The 20,385-nt window shown below is 35.5% G+C and overlaps 1 protein-coding gene across 4 annotated transcripts in view; it reads left to right on the top strand.

Annotated features, from left to right (window-relative positions):
* SPoCk (secretory pathway calcium atpase) overlaps positions 1–20,385 on the top strand; it is a 461,326-nt gene that overhangs the window by 303,807 nt on the left and 137,134 nt on the right. For all 4 annotated transcript variants that reach the window (XM_090376865.1, XM_090376868.1, XM_090376866.1 and 1 more), the window contains exon 11: positions 837–934. In XM_090376865.1, the coding sequence (XP_090232991.1) occupies positions 837–934 (98 nt within the window). The remainder of the gene's footprint in view (positions 1–836; positions 935–20,385) is intronic.

Here is a 20,385-nt window from a genome sequence, read left to right on the forward strand (position 1 = left end):
ATAACTGGTGTTCTACAGTATGTGCACATATCTTGACATGTTGTGGTGTGTATTTTTCTCATATAGCACTAAGTATATGCGAATCTTAGATTTTTATATGATTATGTAATTACCTCTTAAAGAGACCTCCAGAAAGACAGAAAGAGGTTTAAAATATTTATTCCAAATTGTGCAACTAAATTTAATTTAAAGATAATCGTAAAACTGTTGGAATACATATATTTTCTACCATATGAGGTTAAGCATTTTGTAATAATAATCTTTTTATTTCTATAATTTTTTTTATTTCCTCTCTGCTAATTCATTAACAGGTGTTAGTTATGTCTGATCATTTCTAACCATCTTATAGGTGATTTCTTAATTTTTAATAGAGAAATTGGGACAAAAACTTTCTTCAAAAGGCACTGTTGAGCTATTGCTGAATGGATAAAGTGGTTTTTCTCTGGCTCAAAAGAGCTTAAAAAAATATAGTTGAATAACACTGCCAAATGCCTATTAATGGATTAAATGTGTTTTAATAATCTTTATAAAAATTAAAAATTATTTTAATTTGATGAATAAAATGTTGAATATTCTTTTGTTATTAGAAAAATTATTTAATAGGAAGGAGCCACCGTCATAACAGTAGTGAGTTAGGGAATGAGATACTACATTATTTTTTGAAACCACAGTATTAAGGATTTCAAAGTTTTTTTTTTTTATTAATTAGTTCTTTGAATTTCTATTTCTTGTAATTTTATAATAAATATATTTCAAGTCTTAAGATATGATTTTAATTGTTTTAGAAGCCATCTACAAAAAAAAAAAATAATAATAATAAAATTGTTGCTTTACAGGATGCGTCAATGTGGTTTGCTCGGACAAAACTGGCACACTAACAAAAAATGAAATGACTGTGACCACAATAGTAACTTCAGAGTTATATCATTCTGAGGTGAGTAATTGTAGTGTGAAGAATTGGAGTAGTATCCTGTATTAGGGTTGAATTTGAAAGTGTCTGCAATTCTGCCCAGACACGATAGAAGGGAGTATAAGATGAGAGCCTTGTCGATCAATTTGGCCCTGGAAAGATTGTGCAAGGCTCAAGGGGTAGAATTTTTTTCAGCCTGGACTGTACTTGTTAACAGGAGAGACTGTTTCTACAGGGATGGGATACACTTAAATAGAAAGGGTGCAAGAATATTTGCTGTGCTATCAAGGCAGTGTTAGGTGGGTTGGAAAACTGCTAGCTTGGGGGGGGATACAAAGACTAATAGATTAATAGTAGCCACAGGCAGAGGTGAAAGTAATTCTTGCACTGCTTCTATTGGAATGAGCAGCAGCCTGGAAAACAAGATGTAGGATATTTCAGAGACAGCTGGGAGTCATTGCGGTACAAGTAAATACATGGGTTATGTTAGGGTAGCTAAGAATAGGAACAGGTGCATGTATACTTGCATGTACACCAATGCTAGGAGTTTGGTAAATAAATTTGATGAATTTGAGGTATTGCTCAAAACATCAAAGGCAGATATTGTTGGGATATCAGAGACGTGGTGTCACACAGATATAAGGAATTCAGAACTGAATTTGGGGAGTACAATGTGTACAGAAAGGATAGGAAGGGAGGAGGGGTTATGCTATTAGTTAAGAAACACAAAATCCAAGTAAGTGAAGCCAGTCGACATTGCTGGACAGTGCAGTGTCGAGTCAGTTTGGTATGACATAAGCATTGGGAGTTCAAAATTGAGAGTAGGAGTGTGCTATAGGCCTAATGACTCTGATGAGTATAATAAGAAACTGTACAGGGAAATAGAGTGGCCAGTACATCAGAGAGTCTTATAATGGGGGATTTTAATTTCCCAGATATTGACTGGAATTTGTGGGTTGGTCACTCACACACTAGCAAGGCTTTTGTGGATTTATCGGATGATTGTTTTCTACATCAGCATGTTCGGGAGGCAACTAGAGGGAGTAATACTCTTGATATGATTATCAGTAGTGATTCTTCATGCATTAAGAATCTGCAGATAAAGGAACACTAGGTGGCAGTGATCACAGTGTGCTGAAGTGGGATTTACTCAAAGAGGTAACTACCATCATGGGTAAAGGGAAGGGTTATTGCTTTCGTAAAGGCTACTACGATGGTCTGAGACTGTATTTAAATTCTATACAGTGGGACCAACTGAAGATGTTACCAACAGCAAATTCAAAATGGGAAGCGTTCAAAGAACTTACCTTGGAAGCTACTAGGCTTTACATCCCAACTAAGAAATATTGTTCAAGGTTTAGGCCTAAATGGATGTCAGATGAACTAATGAGACATATGACAGAGAAGAAAAAGGCATGGGATACATATAAATTAACACGTGACACAGAAGTCTATGATAGATACAAGTTGATCTGTAACCAAGTTACAAAGAAGATTAGGCAGGCAAAGGCAGATTATGAGAAATCTTTGGCAAGGGATGCAAAGAAAAACAGCAAAGAGTTCTTTACTTATGTAAACTCTAGAAGGAATGGGATGAATCAGATTGGTCCACTTGATATCGATGCGTCAACTGTTGATGATCCTGCTCAGGTGGCTAACAAACTAAATGAATATTTTGAATCGACGTTCACACGAGGAGTTATTCAGCGAGGGGAATGCCAGAGGTGTATTCAACTCTGGCAGTAAGCTAGAGAATCTTGTAATAACTGAGAGTGAAGTGGAGGAGAAATTGTTGAAGATAAACACAAGAAAGGCACCTGGGGTGGATGGGATCTATCCATTTATATTAAAGGAGGCAGCAAAGGAAGTAAGCAATCCGTTAGCCATAATTATGAGAGCTTCCTTGGACTCAGGAGAGGTATCCACAGACTGGAGATGTGCAAATGTGACCCCAATTCATAAAAGAGGATCAAAGGCCGACACAAATAATTATAGACCTGTGAGTTTAACTTCTGTTCCAGGAAAATTAATGGAAGCACTGGTTAAAGAAGCACTGCAGGATCATCTAGACAAGACTTCAGTTATAGCTCGGACACAGCATGGTTTTGTTAAGGGAAAGGCTTGCCTGACCAATTTGATTGGATACTATGATGCAGTCACAAAAGAACTGGATGCAGGGAATAACTTTGATATTATATACTTAGATCTTAGAAAGGCTTTTCATACTGTTGCACATGGAAGACTGCTGCACAAATTGGAGCAGTGTGGCATTGGAGACAAATTGCTGCTATGGATAAAGGAGTGGTTGAGGGGGAGAAGACAGAGTGGTAATCAATGGACACTGCTGATCGTCAGTGTCCATTGATTGGACTAATGTTATTAGTGGAGTCCCTCAGGGTTCAGTATTGGGTCCATTATTGTTTTCTGTATTTATAAATGATATTGATGATGGTATATCAAGCTTAATGTCCAAGTTTGCAGATGATACAAAGGTTGGCAGGGTTGTCAAGGACACTAGTGACACTATGCTGCTGCAACAGGATCTGGAAAGGTTGTGTAGATAGGCTGAGAGGTGGCAAATGAAGTTTAACATTGACAAATGTAAAGTACTACATATGGGGAACAGCAACCCCAGAGCAATTTATCAACTCTGATGTACTACACTAACAGTGGTAGAGAATGAAAGGGACCTGGGGGTAATTGTGCAGGCAGATATGAAGGTTTCTGTGCAGTGCAGACGGGCTGCAAGAATAGCTCATGGTGTCTTGTCAATGATATACAGGAATGTTTCTAGCAGGGATAAGGAGGTGATTATTCCCTTGTATAAAGCAATGGTAAGGCCACATCTTGAGTACTGTATTCAGGTCTGGAGACCTCATTTCAAGAAGGATGTAGAGCTGATGGAACGAGTACAGAGAAGGGCAACAAGATTAGTAAATGGAACAAAAGGGTACTCTTATGAAGAAAGGCTTAAATTTTGCAAATTACAGTGTCTGGAGACTAGGCACCAGCGAGGTGATCTGATAGAGGTGTATAAAGCCTTGAATGGTTTGAGCATGCTCAATGCTGATGGGATTCTTCCTCTTGCTCAGAATAATCACCTGAGAGGGCATAAATTCAAATTAGGAAAGACAGATGTAGGATAGACGTGCAGAAATTTGCCTTTAGCCAGCGGGTAGTTGGTTGGTGGAACAGACTTCCATCCCTTGCCATGGAAGTTGATAGCCTAAATATATTTAAGGCTCAGCTGGACAGGTATTTCGAATGAACCGACGGGTGAAGTGGAACTTGTTTTTTTTTTTTTTTTTTTTGGCTGATGCTGCATAAGCTTGCTTTCTTGCATCATATGCCTCTACTAATGCTATTAGTATGCTATTTATGCTATCTAGTGTACATGTTTTGGTTAGAGTGATTAACTGGTAATTATATATAATTCCCAAACAAGCAGCAAATGTGATTAAATTCACTGCATTATTTATGATTACTGATTGTTATGCATAATGTGTAACACCTCTTGGTTTATATAATAAATTAACATTATGCTTGTGAATCTGTGCATTCTGTTTAGTTATATTTTGTGTAATGCAGTAAGTGTTTTGTTAGCAATCAGTCTTTCTGCAGTAATTTCAGCTTTCGGTTCGTTCACTAATAATTATGTTAGGCTTCCTACACGTAATGAGAATATTTCAACAAGAATTTAGCTGAAGAACTTAATAACAAAATAAAAAACAGATTTATGATAATAGATGCATTAAGGTATTAAATAAGTGAAGGAATCAAAGACCAGTCACTGATAAATCTCCTTCAAAGAATCAAATGATGCAACTTATTTAAGATAGGGAGATTACAAGGAGTTCATTCATGCTGTTTTGGGAGGCAGCCCAAGCACTAGTTATTATATTTCACTGAAAAAATATTGAACATAATACATGGAATGCATTTGGCTATTGTGGACAAAGAAAAAGAAAGTGAATGACTAAAGAGCTGTAGAAAAAATAGAAGAGTATCAATGCTTTACTTAAAATTTAATTTAAATTTATTTTTTCTTATTTGTATACTTATTTTTATATTGTATATTTATAAAAATATACAATATAAAAATTTTTATATTTATTTTATATATTTGTTTATTTTTTTGTATACCAAGATCGGTGAAGGTAAAGAAAGCCAACACGAGAACCATGGCAAACTTCAGGTAACTTACCACGCAGATTGATTTGTTACTATCGCACTCTAGCCCTGGTTGCTCAGTTGATAAACAGACAGTAGGTGTTATCAGTCTGGAGCAGAAGTTGAGAATGATATGTTGATTGGCACATAGGCACAACATGCGATGAAATGATTGGTGGTGGGCGTGACAGACGACAAGATACTGTCTAGTCATTTGTTGGCATTATGTGTATTTATAAGTAAAGAATTGTGCATAAATAGTTTTTTTAATGAACGGTAAACAGGTAATAGTAGCAATGAATCTTTTAAAGATGGATGAAATTTGTAAGGAAAATTAAACTGTGTTTGATTTTTTGATGAAAACTAAATTAATAAGACCGAAATTGTACTGTTTTAAGCGCAATGATTATTTTAAACTAATTGAATCATGAACAGAGTCATGGAAAGTTCTGGCATTGGAAAAAAGGTTCTGCACAAGTTTCTTTATTAAAACATAGTTTTATGGAAAATACAAAACTTCCATTAAAAAGATAATGTATATTATATACTTTTGGTCAATGTGCACAGCAGTAACTACAACAACATTCTATCTGGAAATTTTGAAAGTAACAGCAGTTAAGTTTTATAAGAAACTAAGGGATACTTGCGAATTGCAGTTGTTAAAAGCCCCATTAAGTTGGGTGGAGCGGAGAAACTTAGAAGCAGATGAAACTGTATTGGTAAAACCAAAACATCACGGAGGACTAAATTTAACTGCTAAGAAGAAATGGGTGTTTGGAGTATTTGAAAGAGAATCAAAATTCGTGTTCATGAAATTCATAAAAAATCGGAAAGTAGAAACCCTTTTACGCATTATTTGAAAAGTAGTGCAATTTTTTTTTCACTACTTTTCAAATAACACTACCATCGTAACAGATGAATGGTGGATATAGGCATATTACGGTTTTAGAAAAAAAAAGAATTACAAACATTTAACGGTGAAACATAAGGAACATTTTGTAGATCGACATAGAGGAATACATATGAATAACATTGAAGCCCAGTGGAAAAGACTAAAAAGTGTGACTAAAAGACTAAATGGCTAGAGATATGTTAATGGATTCCAAGAATATATGTTATGTGAAAAATCATGAAGATACTTTTCAGAATATTATTAATCAAATTGCAAATAGCTATTGAGATGCAATATATGATTTGTATTCATGAAATTGATTTTATATATATATATATATATATATATATATATTTGAATAATGGCTTTAAAAGTTAGAATGCAATGAAATAAGAAAACAAATAAATATAAAGCTATCATCAGAGGCAGCAAAATGCATATCCTTCACACGATGCCCAGTACATAATCAATAATTAATATAAAATAAAAATCAAATTAATACATATGCCAGTAGCATGGCAAAACTGTAGAGTGAAAAATTAGCATAAAAATTAAAGCAACAGGGAGAGGGAAAGGTAAAGGTAAAAAGACTGAATCTGTAGCCGAAAGTCCCAAATAATTTAAAGTTCAGTTAATAATAAATCCTTTTTAAATTTAAAATATAAAGCCAATTCTATAATAATTTAGCAGCACCTCCCTTGTAAGGTACCAATTCCGAGAGACATGAAATATCACCAAAACGGGACTAAAACGAACTACTAAAGTAAAACAAAGTAACAAAATAATAGACAGACCATTATGCCCCATATCAGTGGAGGACCACGGGGCCAATAATGGTCATGAAATCGCTGCATTTCAGTCCACAAATATAGAGGATTTGCATAGCGGTGGTCCTTATGCAGCGAGAAATAAACTATAGAACAGACCAGCACTCCAGAGCAGAGCCACACCACTGACATAATTTAAGCCTAACCAGCTTATATAGACAGAAAAATAAAATAAAATATAGATAGCGGTATAGGCGCAGCTTTAGCATGTCAAACCCACTACTACCACCTGATTTATATTTGAATAATGGCTTTAAAAGTTAGAATGAAATGAAATAAGAAAATAAATAAATATAAAGCTATCATTAGAGGCAGCAAAATGCACATCCTCCACATGATGCCCAGTACATAATCGATAATTAATATAAAAATAAAATTAATACATACGCCAGTAGCATGGCAGAACTGATTTAATTTTTATGTTAATTTTTCGCTCTACAGTTTTGCCATGCTAGTGGCGTATGTATTAATTTGATTTTTATTTTTATATTAATTATCGATTACCTTATTTCCCCATGTATAAGACGCACCTTAATTTTGGGGCCCGAAATTTGAAAAAAAAATGTATTACATAAAGTTATTGAACTCAAGTTTTATTCATCATAAAATTCGTACAACTCCTCATAACTTGAATTCAGCACTGTACAAAAATCTTTTCTGAGCCATTTCTGGCAGAACGTGGCAAAACATAACCTAATATACCGGTAACAAGTGCGAAACAATGAGCGCGAAAAAGCGGGAAATGCAAGTAAAAAAATCTACAACCACTGTATAAGACGCACCCAGTTTTTTGACCTCAAATTTTTCGAAAAAAGGTGCGTCTTATACATGGGGAAATACGGTATATAGTAAAAGTATAATATGTACTATATAGATACTGAATATGTATATAAACATAACAGTATATGGTGGACCATATAACTTTTAATCTTAATTTTTAATGGTAGTTTAATGATTGATTTTTAATGATTTTAATGATAAAAATTATATTTCATATAATTTTTAATGATATAACTTTTACTTTTATCCCAATTTTTATATATATATATATACAAATGCACCTAAGGAAAGTAGAAAAAGAAGTGTAGTAGATTTATGAAAGGTGAAAGAATGTTAATATCCTAGAGGTTATGATGAATTAAGAAAATTATGGGCTAAATTGCCAAACCAATATAAAGTGGGGTAACTGTAAAGTAAAATAAAATTAAAAATCAAAATACTAATAAAAGGCAAATAAAATGAAAATGGTGTAGCTGTCATTAGATATCAGGGAGGAACATTTTTAGTAAATGGTCTAATATAGGTAATGCAAAAATGCTTGATCTGATGTCAGCTGAAATAAATATTGATACATGATCAGGTATTTCATCAGGGGACTACACCTGACCATGTATCAGGAACTGCATTTCTGTACTTGTCCATAGTAGTAGAAGAAAAGTGAATGGCCAAAACAAGTCATGATAAAGAAATTAGCCCTTTCTAATACAGTATGGACAAGGTAGTCCCAGTGCAGTGTAATTTATTGAGGTATAAATAATTTAGTTAAAATAGAAAAACGTTAAAATGAATATGTAGAATTTTATTGTAGGATTTAATTTTGTGTAGATAGGAAATCAATTTAGAACAAGCAAATGGTATAAGGATGAGGTATTAAATTGAGTAAGGGGATGGGAAAAAGGAGTATTTTTTAAATAAATGAAGAAGAAAAATAGTGATAGAAGTAGGAACGTTTATTTCACCCTCATATTGCACTAATAGTTCAATGAAGGAAGAAATTAGAAATAGACAGCAGAAAGATAAAAAGCATAGAAAAAGTAATTAAAATACACTAGGCTTTCTGGGGTTGTGAGGCCCAAAGTAAGGGTTTTGGCATTTTTAAGCATTAGTATAAAAGGGAGTTAATACCAAAAGCTTGTATAGAAATATATGTCAAATATGCCGATAAAACAAAGCTAAAAGTAAAATAAGAAAGTGAACATGTATGATATCTGGAATATTATAAGTAATGCGAAGTGAAAACAGTCTGGTGGGGAAAAGGCAGGGAGTTGAAGTGCATCAATTCAGTAGAGTAGCTGTATGTAAGCAGGTTTCAACCAAGTGAACAATATATTTACATGATAGAGCAATTTATAGCAGCGAAGCAGACTTAACAGTAAGCAGCATGGAAATTCAAAAAAGCGGGAATATAGTGACCTCTATAGTCGTATTAGAATACAAGTGCATGGAGATATTTTATTATAAGTGTTGGAAAAAGTGAGATACATGATTGGAATAGTATAACTTTAAATGTGATAGTCATACACAATTAAACATTACCATTAATGTTGTGTTAAAAACCATGTACACGTAGATCAAAAGATAGGGTTACGTTATATATAATAAGCTGAATATTAGACGTATCAGAGAAAGAAATACAAATCGTAAATATTTTAATATATAAATAAATTTATCATCTATTCAAATTTGCATATGGTGACTTGAGATCATAATGGTGTAGTAAAGGATCCAATATTAAAAGAACATGCAATAGGCCCATGAGTATGAAATTATTCCGAGGAAACATTTGAAGTATAGAAGATAATAATTCAGTGTATATAAAATATACACATCCACAGGTAGTATTGGGTGTGTATTTTCTGTGGAAATATAAGTAAATGCAACCAAGAAAAAAGAATCAGGAGACATTATATTCAATGGTAGTAGTTAAGAATCCAGTTGAAGTGATATAAATTCCAGGGAAATAAATAACATGGAATAAGACTGGGAATATGTAGTAATTGCATGGAAACATTTAAAACTAGAAGAAACCACAGGAAGCATCAGGTGTGAATTAACTGTGGAAAGAAGGTGAATGAGACTAAGAAAAAGAATTAGATGACACTATAACCAATGATAGTGTGATTAAGAATCCAATTATGAATAGGTATACTTCCAGGAATGAAAGTAACATGGTGACTAAAGATCCACAGGTGTAGCAAAGTCCATGTTAATTCCAAGGAATCAACTATAACATGAATGACCAGGAAATAATTCCAGGAATAACAAATCAGAAGCATCCCCATAATATATATATATATATATATTACAAATAGCCACTGAGGTATTGATTGATTTTATGATACGTGTGTATCCGCGAGAGTGTCTTTAAAAATAAATAAAAATGCAGTAATAAACAATTTATCCGCTAGTCCACCCATGATTCTAAAGAAAAAAGGTCAGGCTACTCCCTCCACTTTGGGAGCGGTTCAAGCTCCCACGGGATTCAAGTGAGGTACCTGACCTTTTATCACCATTATGGAAAGCGTTCATTAGGGCAAGTGAGACTAAACCGATCTTATCGTCTGTTGTGTTCACGCACCAGTCAGTACATCGTCTGCCACACCTACCTGTCAATTAATATAATGTTCTTGACTTCTGTTCCAGACCGATAACACCCACCGTCTGTTTACCAAGCGAGCAGCATTAAAATGCGGTAGCGGCAAACAAGTTTGACCAGTAAGTTACCTGAAGTTTGCTGTGGTTCTCATGTTGGCTTTCTTTACCTTCATCCCAAGATCAATTCACAAAATATATATACACCGGTGTTCAAAGAAAGAGCATCACCTAGGAATTTCACATTTCTAAACCTTTTTCATGATGGTATGTTACATTAATGACTAGCATCACAAATAGAATTATAAACAAAAGATATTTATTAATAGTTAAGGCAAAGCTAAGTAATATTTGACAGGTGCTCTCAAAACATTCCAAAATTAGCATTTGCAACCTTTATACAACAGTTTTGGTAAACAATACAATTATGGCTGAAATGTTATCAGAAGCCCTCAGTTTGCTTCAGTTTATCGTTTTAAATAGAAAACAAAATGAAAAGTTCACCAGGTGCAAACATATTTAGTTGAACCGCCTCTGTCCCTGATGACCGCAGTACACCATTGAGGCATCGACCAGATCAATTTCTGAAGATAATCAACTGATGGTTCGTGGTTCCGAACACGAATTATGGCTTCCTGAAGTTCATGAAAGGTCTTCGGTTTTTTTCTGGCAACTGCAGATTCCATATGATGCTAACAGTTCTCTATAGGATTCAAGTCCAGGCTGTTTCCTGGCCAGCTAACGGTTGTAATGGACTGTTTTTCCACTTACAATTTTTGCCCGATGACAAGGAGCAGAGTCATCCTGAAAGATGCAGTTACTTGGCAGGTTGAAATGGTCTCTAATGATTGGTAGCAGTTTTCCTTCAAATACAGCTAGGTATCCATTGGCATTTACAGAAAACCTTTTATAAACTGCAGGTGACCTACTCCACAATATGAAATGCACCTCCATATCATTTGGCTAGTAAGGAATTTCACTGTAGACACTATACAGTCTGAATTGTATTCTTCACCACGTCTACGGCGAATCATTTGTCTTCCATTAGAGCCATATTGAATTTCTTTTCATCCGAAAAAATTACTCCCACTGCTCGGGGGTCCAAATGAAATGCTCCTTACACCAAATTAATCGGGCCTTTTTTGTTTTTTGTGTGAGGGGCTTCTTCTTAGGACGTCGGGCTACAAGTCTATTTTTGAAGAGGTGTCTTCTGGCTTACTGTACTTGCTACCACTCCTGCATGTTCTTCCCATTCTCTTTTCAGCTCAGGCGAAGGAGCTTTAAGGTTTTTAAGACATAAGCCCCTCAAAACGCGGTCCTGTTTTGGCGTAAAGACTTGTTTGCATCCGGTTCCTTTTTCCTATCAGCAGAACCAGTATTCTTGAGTTTGGGAAGAAATCTACTCACTGCTGACTGATTACAAGACCCTCTATAAGCAATATGATGGGAAGAACATCCTTCCTCATGTAAAGCAACAACAGCACTCTTTCTTCGTGGCGTCAACTGCATGTAACTCGCCATCCTGACACAAGTAAGGAATGACCAACTCTTGCTTATATAGCTGAAAGTAACAGCTGATGCAATATTACATCATCACCTATGCATGTCAATCTTGTCTGATGCAATCTGTAAGAAATATTGTTGTATACTTACGTTATTCGGATGACAAGTACAATTTTAAGGGGTGATGCACTTTCTTTGAACACTAGTGTATATAGTTGTGTCCCTTAAATTAAATGATATAAAGAGGCCACTCATGTTTTAGTGGACAAATTTTCTATTATTGGGGCTTCTTGTGTGCTTCAGGGAGGCTTGGAAATAGTAAAGCTGTGGAGAACTATGCTCATTATGGGGCAAATTGGAAGTCAGCTGCATAAAGATTTTGTACAACTTACAAAATATATGGTATGTGATGAAAGAATCAGATGTACTCCATATGTACTCCTTTGTTATCATTTGCTGATAACAAAGAAATGGAAAACCATACAAGTGGAAGCCAAAAATAATGATGGAGAAATAGAAAACTCTCAAGAAAAGCACAATAACAAGAGAACACAACAGTGCAGTAAGGAAACACAGAAAAGTGATCTACAGGAATTTCTTATCTTTCTGTGCAAGAGAAAACAACAGATAATGCAAAATGTAAAAAAATGACAAAAGCATGTCTCCAAGAATTGGCAGAAAAAATTTAAAAAATGTCCACAGAAAAGTTTCCTCCTGCATTTGAGCTGAAAATTCTGATTGTATAGTGACCTACAAGTAACCCATGAAATATATTAACCATTATTGTAGTTGTTGAACACAGTAATTTTAATCAGTTAGGAACCAAGCAAGGAAGGCTGACCAAGCTGTACACAAGAAATCTTGTATATTATTTGTCAATAGAAGCTAATTAAAATCCAAGATGTACCTGATACAAATTATCTTTGTATGGTTGTGCTAAAAGGTTGTCACTATTGTTTATGATCAAGAGTATTTGCAAAGGTCATAAGTCTGATAAATACAGTTACAGAAATAGTGGAAAACTTTGCAACTGAATTTTGTAATAGTGTATCTTGTTTAAATAAGTGTTTTTTTTTTTTTTTCTCTTTCCATGTTTTAGTAATAATAATAGCTATATAGCACAGGGAAGACACAGGCTTTTGCTGCACTGGCCAGAAAAAAAAAGTAGATAAAAAAACACAAATTATTTGCCTTACCTCTTCCCCCCACACAGGGGTAACTATCTAGTTGACATTTGAATTTATTAAAACCGCCAGCCTCAACTACCTGTGAAGGCAACCTGTCTGTGTGTGTGGGTATGCAGAGGAGGGGGGAAAAGTTGAAATCATAGTAATAGTAATAGCCATATAGTGCAAGAAAGCCACAGGCTTCTGTTGTTTGGTGTAATCACATTCATCTCCAAATGTGATTACACCAAACTACTAATTTTTCAGAGATGCTCGAAATTAAATTACATCAAAATTCAGTCAATGTACGTCACCCCTACCCCATCTCAGATTCGTGGTCCTTCACACGCATGCGCCAAGATGCCAACTAATCTCCATGCTATAAAATTCCATCGCAGTACCCATGGTTTCACTTTCCTGTATTCGTGACCCTGGTCAAAAAGGCCCCATCTGCTTCAGGGAAGTGACAAAATTCTTTAGTTTCATAATGTTTTTTATGTTTTAATATTTGTTTTCAAAGTGTCAATAGTATGGATTCGTATTTACTTGGTTTCAAAGCATTTAAATTGTTTTTAATTTTAAAAACAATTTAAATGCTTTTAAAAACAATTTAAATGCTTTTAAAAACAATTTAAATGCTTTGAGTGAAAGAATACGTCCGTATTTACGGACATGTTCTTTCACTCAAATCCCGAACTGGTGCTGTTACATTCATATTCAATAAGTTTGAAACTAAATTGTCATGGTATGTTGTAGTACATATTTCCCCCAAAAAGATGGTGGTTTGTCTTTTAGGCCGACAGGTTGCAAGTAACAATTGGTTTTGTTAGCATTAGCATTGGATTATGATGCAAGAAAGCAATCTTATGCAGCATTAACCAAAAAAAAACCACTCCCATTTCACTTCTCCGCTCATTCGAAATACCTGTCCAGCTGAGCCTTAAATTTATTTAGGCTATCAGCTTCCACAACAAGGGATGGAAGTGTGTTCCACCAACCAACTACCCGCTGGCTAAAGACAAATTTCCGCACATCTATCCTACATCTGTCTTTCTTAATTTGAATTTATGCCCTCTCAGATGATTATTCTGAGCAAGAGGAAGAATCCTATCGGCATTGAGCACGCTCAAACCATTCAAGGCTTTATACACCTCTATCAGATCACCTCGCCGGTGCCTAGTCTCAAGACACTGTAATTTGCAAAACTTAAGCCTTTCTTCGTAAGAGCAACCCTTTGTTCCATTCACTAATCTTGTTGCACTTCTCTCTACTTGTTCCAGCAGCTCTACATCCTTCTTGAAATGAGACCTCCAGACCTGTTTACAGTGCTCAAGGTGTGGCCTGACCATTGCCTTATACAAGGGAATAATCACTTCCTTATCCCTGCTAGAAAAATTCCTGTATATCATTGACAAAACACCATGAGGTACTCTTGCAGCCCATCTGCACTGCTCAGAGAACTCCATATCTGCCTGCACAATTACTCCTAGGTCCTTTTCATTCTCTACCACTGTCAGTGTAGTACCACAGAGTTGATACATTGCTCTGGGGTTACTGTTTCCCATATGTAGTACTTTACATTTGTCAATGTTAAACTTCATTTGCCACCTCTCAGCCCATCTACTCAACCTTTCCAGATCCTGTTGCAGCAGCATAGTGTCATTAGTGTCCTTGACAACCCTGCCAACCTTTGTATCATCTGCAAACTTGGACATTAAGCTTGATATACCATCATCAATATCATTTATAAATACAAAAAACAATAATGGACCCAACACTGAACCCTGAGGGACTCCACTAATAACATTAGTTCATGATGAGCAGTCTATTGATTACCACTCTGTCTTCTCCCCCTCAACCATCCCTTTATTCATAGCAGCAATTTGCTTCCAGTGCCACTCTGCTCCAATTTGTGCAGCAGTCTTCCATGTGCAACAGTATCAAAAGCCTTTCTAAGATCCAAATATATAATATCAAAGTTATTCCCTGCATCCAGTTCTTTTGTGACTGCATCATATATCCAATTAAATTGGTCAGGCAAGACTTTCCCTTAAAAAAAACATGCTGTGTCCGAGCTATAACTGAAGTCCTGTCTAGATGATCCTGCAGTGCTTCTTTAACCAGTGCCTCCATTAATTTTCCTGGAACAGAAGTTAAACTCACAGGTCTATAATTACATGTGTCAGCCTTTGATCCTCCTTTGTGAATTGGGGTCACACTTGCATATCTCCAGTCTATGGGTACCTCCCCTGAGTCCAAAGAAGCTCTTATAATTATGGCTAGGGGTTTGCTTACTTCCATTGCTGCCTCATTTAATATAACTGGATAGATCCCATCCACCCTGGGTGCTTTTTTTTATGTTTATCCTCAACAATTTCTCCTCCACTTTACTCTCAGTTATTACAAAATAATCTAGCTCACTGCCAATGTTTACTTCACCTACGACATTCCCCTTCCTGAATAACTCCTCATATGTGAATGTAGATGCAAAATACTCATTTAGATTGTTAGCCACCTGAGCTGGATCCTCAACTGTTGAACCATCAACATCCAGTGGACCAATCTGATTCATCCCTTTCCTTCTTGAGTTTAAATAGGTAAAGAACTCTTTTCTGTTTTTCTTTGCATCCTTTGCCAAGGATTTCTCATAATCTGCCTTTGCCTGCCTAATCTCCTTTGTGACATGGTTACAGACCAACTTATATCTATCATAGGCTTCCATGTCACCCATTAATTTGTATGTATCCCATGCATTTTTCTTCTCTGCCATATGTCTCATTAGTTCATCTGACAACCATTTAGGCCTGAGCCTTGAACAATATTTCTTGGTTGGTATGTAAAGCCTGGTAGCTTCCAAGATTGGTTCCTTGAATGCTTCCCATTTTGAATTTGCTGTTGGTAACATCATCAGTTGGTCCCACTGTATAGAATTTAAATACTGTCTCAGACCATCATAGTCGCCTTTACGAAAGCAAAAACCCTTCCCTTTACCTCTGATGGTAGTTATCTCCTTGAGTAAATCCCACTTCAGCACACTGTGATCACTGCCACCCAGTGGTTCCTTTATCTGCAGATTCCTAATGCATGAAGAATCACTACTGATAATCAGATCAAGAGTATTACTCCCTCTAATTGCCTCCCGAACATGCTGGTGTAGAAAACAATCATCCAATAAATCCACAAAAGCCTTGCTAGTGTGTGTGAGTGACCAACCCACAAATTCCAGTCAATATCTGGGAAATTAAAATCCCCCATTATAGGACTCTCTGATTTACTGGCCCATTCTATTTCCCTATACAGTTTCTTATTATACTCATCATCATCAAAGTCATTAGGCCTATAGCACACTCCTACTCTCAATTTTGATCTCCCAATGCTTATGTCACACCAAACTGACTCGACACTGCAATGTCCAGCGATGTCGACTGGCTTCACTTACTTGGATTTAAGTGTATCCCATCCCTGTAGAAGCAGTCTCTCCTGTTAACAAGTACAGACCAGGCTGAAAAAAAATTCTACCCCTTGAGCCTTGCATAATCTTTCCAGGGCCGAATTGATCGACAAGGCTCTCATCATATACTCCCTCCTATCGTGTCTGGGCAGAGACACTTTCAAATTTAACCCTAATTCACGGCTTTTTTTCAACAGTGACCTGCACTTGTTAAGTAATTCTGCTGGTCTCCTACTCTTAATATCATTAGTGCCAACGTGTACAACTATATCACCTTTTGTGCCCTTAAACATTAACATTTGTAGCATTAACATTCTGTGTTGTGATTTTGCAGTGGAGCACAAATGAATATCAACATTTGCTTTAAACTGGAAAAATCTGCAACGGAAACAAAAGAAATGTTAAAAACTGTTTATGATGAAATTTTATGTCCTACCAGTGTGTTTAAATGGTATAAGTGGCTCAAAGACGGAATGAGGATGTTTGCAGTGACCCAAGACGTGGGCATTGTCAACCTCTTGAAAAGAGGACAGAGGTGCAAAACTTTAGGAAATTGTGGCAAGAGATGGTTGATGAGTTGGATTGAATAAAGAGACAATTCATCAAATTCTGCCTGAAGATTTAGGGAAAAAGGAAGGTCTGCACAAAATGCATACTGCACAGCCTCATGGATGAGCAGAAGCAATGAAGTGTCTTTGTGCGAAGGCTTCATCCAGGCTTGTGAAGACAGTTGTCATTTTTGTGACTGTATTGTCACTGGAGGTGAGTGTTGGGTGTTTCAGTATGACCCAGAGATGAAGCTTCAAAGCATGCAGCGGATTTCAAAATCATCAGCAAGGCCAAAAAAAGGCCAGGATCAAAATGATGCTGAACTTGTTTTTTGAGAAACAGGGAATTGACTCTCTCCCCTTCAGGTACATATTCCTTGTGAATTTGTACCTGAAGGGGAGAGAGTGCCAGTACTGCATCCTACATACAGGTGCTTCAAAGACTACTGAAGCACGTTTCCTGGGAGAGGGCACAATTTCTAGAGAAAGGCCGCTGGTTCTTGTTTCATGACAGTGCCTCTGCTGAAATCTGCCCTTCCCCCCCCCCCAAGCAAAGAGATTTCAGGATTTTGGGGATATAAAGATAAACCTAACGGCTAAACTGAACATCGTCTCCTTGGATGTCTTTGCCAACTGTTTTCAGAAACTTTTAGAACAGTGTAATAAGTGCATTCAATCAAGTGGTGATAACTTTGAATAAAAATAAAACCATTTTTAAGCATCTTCACTGTGTGTTCTTTTTTATCAGGCCACTTTGGGAATTTTATTGCAAACCTAATATAGAGAGGTTGTCCTCAAAGTTGTGGAACCTGGAAATCATTATGCAAATAAACAGTTGAGAGTTGAATGGGAGTTACAATTAGAAATTAAAAAAAAAAGGAAAGATTCTGAAAATGTCTAGTGTGGCCTGTATTTACCAGATTTATCATTTTAGATGAAATCTGTCTCATAGTTTATAAAGAAATATTTGCAATACAGTTCTATTTTTTAACTGTTCATTCTGAAGTCTGTGTATTGTTACAATGGTTGGAGACTGGCTATCCGTGAGATCTAATTAAAATGTTTAAGTCTTTGAATGGATTGAGTAAACTAAATGCTGATGGCATACTTCCTCATGAGGATGCCATTAGCATTTAGGGAATATAAATTAAAATTTTTTTTGTTGTTAGGCAGTGCTGTCATTACTGGGTATTGCACTTTCAAAAAGTGTTTTTGATGTATTCCTTGGCATTTAACAACACTATAATTAAAGGAAGGATGACTTAATCTTGATCCTGGATTTTTAACAAACCATTTTGGACCTTGGTGATGAATTGAGTCCACTGCATGCTCTGATGCTTCGTTTTTGGGTCATACTGAAACACCTCATGGTTGCAGGATAGATGTGTGGAAAGTTTCTTTTAGTCATTGGGTAGTTTGACAGCTGGAACAAACTTCCATCTAACGTTGTGGAAATGGATATTTTGAATAAATTGAAGGAAGCATTAGACAAATTCTTTAGATAAAAGATAAACTAATATATATATTAGTTTATATTTTTTTCATATACATGTATATAAATTTATTTTTTTTGGCTAATGCTATTTAAAGTTGCTTTCTTGCATCATTTGCCTCTACTGATATTAAAGTAATCAGGTGGATTACTTTAATATAAGTAGTGGATCAGGGGAGTGAGGAGGCCCAGTGTGCTGCTAATTAGATGATTGTTAAAAAAAAAAAAAAAAAAAAAAAAAAAGTATATAAAAACTCCATGGAAAGTCTTGAAATGTGCACCATCTTTCCAAAACCAACAGTAATGCTTATCTGGCTCAATAATGAAATAAACGTTCAGTGATCTGTATTTCTCTAAAGATAGCCCATTGTGATATTGCACACCAGTCATTAGCAGGTGAAGGAATTTGCAGGTATCTAAATTGGTATAGATTCTCTTTACCCCGATTTTGATATTATAGTGAAATGAAACCAGGCTTGATAATAAAAATAAGTAGAATTTAATATTTTACAAAACAAAAAAAAATGTTGAAACCATCAACAAAAGTTTACTCTTTTGGCTCTATATCAGGCCTTCTTAAACTATGGGTCGCGACCCCATTTGGGGTCGCGTAGCAAAATTCTGGGGTCGCGAGAGATTTTAATGTCAAATATTTAAATACACGATTTTATAACATCTAGATGTGTATTTGTGCAGAGTCACACTCACACACCTGCACACAAACAAAGGGAGGAATGCGCGCGCACACGTGCAGCGAGACTATGATTCAATAACACTGACTGTAATGTGAACTAGTGTAGTATTGACGCTCTTCTAGTGTAGTCAATTGTCAGTGTTCCGCCATAACGAGATTTTAGTTTTTTTTATTTATTCTGTAATTAATAAATCAATTATTATATGCAATATGTTATTTTTATATATTTATTGTATTTTAGGATCAAAATAATTTTTGGCCATGGATAAATGGCTGAACTTAAATAAGAATAGCAATGACGCAGATAATAATGCTACAAACTCTTCTCAGGCAGGACAAAATATTGAAAAACAGGCATCTTATGTGCGAAAAAGAAAATATGATGAGTCTTTTCTTCAATTTGGCTTTACATTTCAAAATTGTAAGGGTAATGAACAACCTCTTTGTTTGATCTGCAATGAATTATTGGCTCCAGAGAGTATGAAACCATCAAAATTAAAAAGACATCTTGAATCAAAGCATGTTTCGTATGTCAATAAACCAAAAGAATATTTTGAAAGACTGTATAAATCTTTAAATAAAGAAAAAAAATCCTTTGAAAAATTTATAACCGTTAGTGAAAAATGTTTACTAGCGTCATATGAAGTTTCATACTGTATTGCTAAAAATAAAAAGCCGTTCACCATTGGAGAAGATCTTGTATTACCTGCTGCTATTAAAATGGTAGAAATACTACATGGAAGTAAATATGGCGATGATATTCGAAAAATTCCTTTGTCGAACGACACTGTCTCGAATAGAATTTCTGATACTAACAAGGACCAATTAGTGCAACTTATTACAAGAATTAAAGAAAGCCCAAAATTTTCAATTCAGTTGGACGAAACAACTGATATTACTAAATTGGCTCAGTTGTTAGTATATGTCAGGTACGTTTATAAAGAAAGTGTGGAGGAAGAATTGTTATTTTGACGTCTTATGGAAGACCTATGGAATACAGGGAAAGACATATATTGTAAAGTTGACGAATTTTTAAAAACTGAAGGTTTAGAATGGAAAAATTGCTGTGGAATATGCACAGATCGTGCAATAGCGATGACCGGCAAAAATTTTGGTTTTAAATCATTTTTTCAAGCTGCTCATTATGATCATATAACTTTTACTCACTGCCTTATTCACCGAAAGGCCCTTGCAGCAAAAAAATTAGCACCAGAATTGAACGATGTGCTTCAGGATGCTGTTAAGATTATAAATTTTATTAAGAGCCATGCCCTTAACAGCCGCTTATTTTCAAATCTCTGTAAGGATACGGATTCCAACTACACAACTTTATTATTACATGCAGAAGTAAGATGGTTGT

The sequence above is a fragment of the Mastigoproctus giganteus genome, chromosome 7 (genome assembly GCF_048544385.1).
Source record: "Mastigoproctus giganteus isolate SK-2022 chromosome 7, ASM4854438v1, whole genome shotgun sequence".
Lineage (NCBI taxonomy): Eukaryota > Metazoa > Arthropoda > Arachnida > Uropygi > Thelyphonidae > Mastigoproctus > Mastigoproctus giganteus.